The 6,834-nt window shown below is 35.8% G+C and overlaps 1 protein-coding gene across 3 annotated transcripts; it reads right to left on the minus strand.

The window, feature by feature from the left end:
• Nucleotides 1-1,867: 1,867 nt before the first annotated feature.
• Nucleotides 1,868-6,585, minus strand: LOC127871224 (zinc finger protein 862-like). 3 transcript variants are annotated; one of them, XM_052413963.1, is made up of 7 exons: nucleotides 5,800-6,585; nucleotides 4,092-4,214; nucleotides 3,597-3,811; nucleotides 2,929-3,067; nucleotides 2,456-2,732; nucleotides 2,195-2,305; nucleotides 1,868-1,990 (listed from the first exon to the last, which is right to left on the minus strand). In XM_052413963.1, the coding sequence occupies exons 1-7, from the start codon at nucleotides 6,237-6,239 to the stop codon at nucleotides 1,886-1,888; spliced, it is 1,410 nt and encodes a 469-aa protein (XP_052269923.1). In that variant the 5' UTR covers nucleotides 6,240-6,585; the 3' UTR covers nucleotides 1,868-1,885. The 3 variants fall into 3 exon arrangements, with proteins under 3 accessions (XP_052269923.1, XP_052269925.1, XP_052269924.1); XM_052413965.1 differs by lacking the exon at nucleotides 5,800-6,585 and adding an exon at nucleotides 4,450-4,509 and having other exon boundaries at nucleotides 4,092-4,210; XM_052413964.1 differs by lacking the exons at nucleotides 1,868-1,990; nucleotides 2,195-2,305; nucleotides 2,456-2,732; ... (1 more) ...; nucleotides 3,597-3,811; nucleotides 4,092-4,214 and adding an exon at nucleotides 4,822-5,086 and having other exon boundaries at nucleotides 5,399-6,585.
• Between the last annotated feature and the right edge of the window lie 249 nt (nucleotides 6,586-6,834).

Consider the following 6,834-nt stretch of genomic DNA (forward strand, 5'->3'; position numbering starts at 1 on the left):
TCGTGTCAGGTAAGATTACATAGATATAAATAACAGCCGCAGCATCAGTGGCATGCAGCCCAATCAACTGAGGTTCAAATGCTATATTGGTCAGTCATTGTCTGGTGTCAAATGTGTGTTGCCTATCATTTCAAGTATAATTGTTTGACGTCTTCATTGAAGCAACAGGAAAGAAGATAAAAAAACTGGAAAAGTGTCACTAGTCCTAACCCAATTAAGAAGAAATCCATATTTGATACTGTGTCACACAGTGTGTAAACTGTCGTCAATTTGTGTTTAAAATTGCAATTTTAGACCATTATTCATTGCAGTCAATATTAAGTTGTTCTAAGCAATTATCAAGGCATTATCAAGCCTGTTATTTATTACTTGTATCAATTTAGTAAAATTATTTAAAATTGTGTTTTTCATAAAATTCATTAATTAACCTGTAACATTAAAGCATGTTTATGACATGTTCATGCCTTAAGTTCATATCTAAAAGTATATGCAGTATGTATTTCAGTTTTATAAAGACATTAAGAACTTTTAAAATTCAATGAAGTGAATTTACTTATAATTCCTGGACAAACAGAGAAGTTTGGTACATTTTTTAATTTTGAGTTGTCTCCCTTGGACTTGCGTTACTGATATATCTCACTTCCATTTCCAATGGAAAAAGTTTGGTACAATTTTTAATTTTGAGTTGTCTCCCTTGGACTATCATTACTCGTACCTATATCTCACATCCATTTCCAATGGTAAAATATTGTAGCCAATCCCTGAATAATGTGAATATGCCACGATGTTTGATTAATCTATCCCGATGAGATTAAAATATGTAATATACCCTTTCATTTACACCCTGGTGTGTGTGATGTTAATCGAGATTAAATGTAGACAAAAATATAACTCTAAGAGGGATTGGCAGGAATGATACTGAGAACCATGCTGATGATCATGCATTGTTTAACCCATCAGACATGATCTACCTAAGCTGAAGTGGGGGTGTTATAAAAAAAATGAATGATCATAATCATAGATAATGTGTGTGTATTTTTAAGTTTTATCAGTGATTTCAATTGAAGCAGAATCCTGCATGTTGATGCAAGCAATTTGCAATTTTCTCATTTTTGACCCTGCCAAAAATTAGCCTTGCATCATTTTGATACATTTGTTTTCTACAATCCAACTTGAAAAAAACAACAGAAATGCTCGTTTATGGAAATAATAAAGCTTTTAAGAAAGTGTTTTCTTCATTATTATGATAAATAAGCTATTACAAAACCTTAAACATGCATTTAGGAACATTTCAAGTTTCTAAAGTATTTTGACCATAAACTTATCATTTTCATTTTGACCCCTCATAATTTTGAGACCTAGGGTCATTTTGACTCCTGGTTTTGAAAATCTACTGAAAACCTTGTTTATGAGGTGACTTTCCGGGCCAGAGGCCGCATTATGTGAAGACCCAGAGTGTGTCCCAGCACTCCTACCTAATTTGATTACTTGACTCACGACAGTTGAAACGAATTTTGATTTAAAGCTATTAACAGACATTTTAAAAGGCAATTAGAATAATATTTATTATATTATTATTTCCTGCACCATTCAGTATGTTATATTGAGATATTAAATATCAGATAAGAGATTAGCCCTCCCCGTAATTAAATCAATTTTGCATCTTAAACATTAAACCCTATCAACCAGTCTTCACGCTAACTTTTTTAGACCAATAGCCCTTCGGGCTAATTAGATAGAATTTTTAATAGCCCGAAGACATTTTCAATAGCCCGAAAAGGTAAACATAAATGTTTCGCTAGGAACAACAAAAATATTCATTTCTAATCAGAAATAACTACTTCTAATGAGTAAAAACATATGCCTGTCCCATTTACAACATTTATTATTCATTTTTCAAAACAACAGAAAAGGCATGCTCCGCCGACATCTCCATATCTTCATCGTCATCATCATCATCATCATCTTCATATTCTGAGTTCTCTGGCACCTGGAAAGACACACAATGTCACATACAATGTTATGTTTGCTAGATTGTTTTTAGTAGAATGATGTCTGTCTAAATAAAAAGTCATTTTCCAAAACAATGCGTTATTTTATTGTCAAAAATTGTGGTTGCCTATCATTAATCATTCAATTAATTAATGAATGTATACATGAGTTATAGTTAAATATATATTTAAGGGGTTGTAACCTTGTTGCTGGCAACATCTTTTTCGTCCTCTTCTGACACCACGATACAGTCCCCTTGGGATCCTGGGGCTTCTCTCTTGATTCTGCGGGGTTGTCCACTGGGTGTTGAAGTCTAAATAAGAAATTACTCTTAAATCAATCATGAATAATTATATAACAGTATAACTAATTCCTGCATCATTGATGAGGAAACGGTTATGATAACAATTGAAATTTAATTTTTTCTAATAAAAAACTATAATAACATAGGCTTTAAAATTACCATCCAGTGCTTGATCGCAAGGTCTGGGTCAAATTCATTGATGGATGGAGACGTGAGCTTCACCATCATCACATCGTTGAGGCGTCCAGCACGGAGACGGCCCCTTCGCTTGTTCTTGAGGAGCTTCATGGCGGAGAATGATGTCTCGCACTTGACAGAGGTGGGGGGCAGGGCCAGAGTAATGTCAATCAGTGTGAACACTGCATATAGTTGCTGATCCGCCATGCTGCCCATTACAGTGACCCAAGTCAGCTTCTGCCTGTCTTGGAATGGATATCTATAAATAAAACAAGGCTTGTCACCGTAGGATTACATATGCCCCCTTTTTCAACATTTTTCGAAACCTAAACACAAAACCTAAACGCAAAGTGTGACGGAATTTCAGAAGGACAGACAGACGGACAGTGCGAAATTGATTTCAAAGCATACTTTAATCACAAGAAATGAATATTATGTAAGTTTAGATTACAAACCTGTGGTAGATCAGTGTCCTCAGTGTTGCCCATTGGTCCAACACATCTTCTAAGGCGATGCCCTCACTAGATTTCCCAAATGCAACATCTTCAAACTGCCTGTAGAGAGTCTCAACTTCTTTGTCTCCGAAAGTGCTATCTAAATTGGATACACATTAAGAAATACAAAATCATGTTTAATCACTTATCAAATTTCAACGCATATTTAATCTAAGTGAATGACTGACAAATATCAATTTATATTATTTCTGAATGTCAAAAGCATTATGGAACCATTGAAATCTTTGAAAATACCGGTAATAGTTGCATTCTAACTTCGTCATACTAGTTTACAAAATCGTTTTAAACATTATGTTTGAGGGTAAATTCTTCTAAGATTAAAAATGTAAAACAATATAATTTTAAAAAGGAATCCACTGGCAGCCCTATAAGGTACTGAAAAAACTGATAATCAAAGTAACTGTAGTAACTGAAATATAATGTCATTTTACATGAACACAACACTTTAAACAAAAACATGGGAAGGGGCCTGTTCAACCTCAAATGTTTCGGTTTAATAAGTAACACAATTTTATTTTTTTAATCAAAATCGGTGAACAGGTCCCTTTCATTGTCAACTTGATGAAATTAACTTCAAACACCAGCAAACACTTTCAACGTTGTTAAACCTTTAATTTCATCCGATGTAAGGTCCGGCCAGTTTTTAAATGAAGAAACCATCGTTGCAGATACAAGATCTGATGTTGGAAATCTAGCCTCTAGATTTTCAACAATCTCTTTTATAAGAGAACTCTGATCTGCCTTAGCCTTAACACCTCTGAATACAAGCTTCTCTTGCTTGTAGGTTTCTGATGCGCTTACATCAGAGACAGTGCTATCATCTCTGAAAGTTTAGCGATTCTCTGATAATATCATTACCTAAATCAGCTTTTAGCAAAAAATTGCAAGGACTTACTCTGCTATTCACAAAATTAACCACAAGCTTCAAATTAGAAAATGCTGCCGAAGAAAAATCAAATTTGCTACAACTTGTTCTTCATGAAAACCCACTTATTGTTGAATACATTATTGTGTTCAGTAAATTTGGCTAACAATTGGATAATATTTCCCTGTGAGTTTATATAATACAACAATACAAATATCAATACTACAAAAATACTAACTTCTCACACAGCTGTGAGATGGCAGTCTTTGAGGACTGCACTCGTCGAGCAGCATCTGCGAGGCTGATGAGGTCTGTCTGTAGGTACAGGGAGAGGCTCTGCAAGTTGCTGATGACGCGCTGAAAATGTATTTAAAACTTTTATTATAAAAATTTTAACAAAGAACACTGACATTAAAATCATTAACAAAACAAGATAAGATTGATTTTAATGTTTTGTTAATAATTTTAATTTTTTTTTTTTATTGTTTTGCAAATATATGTAATCATTAATCATTAATGTTAAAAAAAAAATATGTTAGAAACGTTTGAGTGCTAGAAGTTCACTATAGAAAAAATAAGCAAAACCTTCAAGTTACCTTTAGTGACAGCATGTACAGGATAAGGTTTCCATCCCTCATCATCTTAGCTAACCCTTCTGCCTTTGCTTCTACCTACTAGAATTGGGGGAACACGGTGGTTGCCACACTTCGAGAAAGCTCTCAATATATTCTCGAGAGGGTATAAACTCTTCCTGTATCAACTGGAAAACGCATCACATCAGAATGCCTTTTCATGTGAAGAGCCTCCGCAGCTCTTTCAAGACCTAACAATTGAACACATATATTTTTTTTATTTTGACATTCATGATAATTCCTTGAAAGTTAAATTAATTTAATAAAATTGGATTATAAATAAATCATTTAATAATTTGCAAAAAATATGAAAACAGTTCATAATAAAGGGTGGTTTTCTTTTGCAGATAACATTACAAATTCTCAATTTTATTATTAATCAATATTATATCTGATTGCATTGTACCTTTCTTCTGCTTTGGACTTCGACGAAACAGATAGAAGAGGCCCATGAGAAGACTAGTGAGCTTCTCATAGTTCTTGGGGGCACACTTTTTCATGGCATCCTTAAATGCCAGCTCTAACCTGTGAGCAACGCAATGTGTCACCACAAGGTGGGGCCAATCCTTCTTCAGGAGAGAGGATACACCGCTGTGGATACCTGAATACAATGAATGACAATATGTGGACGATTTTTTAACATTGATGGGTAATCGTGATACATGTTGGAATAAAAGATTGTAAAATGACACAGTTTAGGCGGTGGCCCCAGCTTTATTCAATGATGTTTTATTTTGTGTTGTTTCCCATTGTGCCGTGCTGTTAAGCAATTTGCCATTTAAAAGGACAAAAGATGGTAAATGATAAAAGTGCTATACTCTGACACAGCTGGAGTTTCACTTCTTTATACTGATAAATATCAACTTATATAACAGCTCCTCAACCTTTACGTATACATTTAAACAAGACCTACCCATCATATTTGCAGCCCCGTCAGAGCAAAATCCAACCAGTTTTTCTTTCATGACATCTGTAAGTTCCAGATCCTGTAATACTTGTAGTACATGACTATGAATGTCTGCACTACAAGCTGATGCGCTGCAACCAATGTCGAGGAAAATGTCTCGGACATAACCATTTGATGATGATCTCACATACAGGGATTCCATGTCGTCTCCAGTGAAATCGGTTGATCCATCAATCATGAGACTACACCAATTTGCACTTTTAATGCTTGATAAAGAGTCATTGCGAGTGGTTCTGGATATGGAGGTACAAAACTCAGCACAAGCTTTGTCACTTTCATACTGGCTACTGGTGGGCAACCCCTTCATTTTATCGAGCTGGCATATCATCTCATAAGTTTTAAAACTTAAATTGTTCTTGCAAACAGCATGAGCATTTCTGAACTTGTTTACAAGTTTGTCATAATCCGCCTGTCTTAAGGTCTTCAATGCTTTGGCTGCAGTGCTAGACGACTTGGGTGTTGATTTTGCCTGTTTGGCTTGAACTGCTTTAAAATGATTCGGAGAATTTTCGTGTAGCTGTATGCCATCAATGCGGAGATACGACGAGCCTTTTATAAATATATTGTCATTGCTACTGGGTCCATAGAATTCGATGCATAATTGACACCGCATCAATTGCGTTTCAGGATCGTATTGCAGCCATTCTCTACCTGATTGCCATGATTGTTGAAATGTTCGAACTCTCTTGACTTCGTAAGCTCTTTTAGAAGATACAGGGTCGGTCGGCTGCTTACGTTTTTTACCTGGTAACGCCCCGCTCTGGTATCGAAGTTGGCTGAACGCCATCTTGAGCGCGATTTTAACGCAAGGATTTTTTTTTAATGAGTCATCATACGTCGATGTCCGCTTTGAACAAACGGACCAATCGTAACACTACGTCCATCTCCGGAGTCCCGTAAGAGTGGAACACGGACGTGTTTATTGGCTAACGATTTGTACCGACTACTTCCATTGACCGATACGCCTTTAACCCGAAGTGACTGACCGGTGTTCATGTAATTATTTCACTATGTTTACAATTTTACGCTCAAAAATTTAATCGACCGGTCGGGCTATTTTATATGCATTTATGATCGACCGACCGGCCAAAAAATCGACTCGGGCTTCGGGCTTATAGGCTAATTCGAAGACTGGTTATGGCCCTTTGAAATTGTCCATTTAACATATAGTGCAATTCTTGTCCGAGCTATTTCTCAGCAACTTATTACGGGAATTCAATGACACTTTATGGGAAGTCACTACCAACAGGAGATGTGCATATTATCAGCCGGTTATGGTTGGACGGATGATTTTTCACAGAGTTATGGCCCTTTGAAATTTTCTATAAACTGTACATAAAGTGCAATTCTTGTCCGGGCTATTTCTCCTCAACTACTGACCG

The sequence above is a fragment of the Dreissena polymorpha genome, chromosome 3 (assembly GCF_020536995.1).
Source record: "Dreissena polymorpha isolate Duluth1 chromosome 3, UMN_Dpol_1.0, whole genome shotgun sequence".
NCBI lineage: Eukaryota > Metazoa > Mollusca > Bivalvia > Myida > Dreissenidae > Dreissena > Dreissena polymorpha.

Bases quoted from the DNA above. Each gene is read 5' to 3' on its own strand.
- LOC127871224 (XM_052413963.1), bottom strand. From the start codon at position 6,239: ATGGCGTTCAGCCAACTTCGATACCAGAGCGGGGCGTTACCAGGTAAA. The intron at 4,215-5,799 runs AAGTTTTAAAAC...TTAAATACATTT, and splicing joins GCTGTTTGCAAGAACAATTT to TCAGCGCGTCATCAGCAACT. The intron at 3,068-3,596 runs GTTTAACAACGT...TATCCAATTTAG, and splicing joins TACATCGGATGAAATTAAAG to ATAGCACTTTCGGAGACAAA.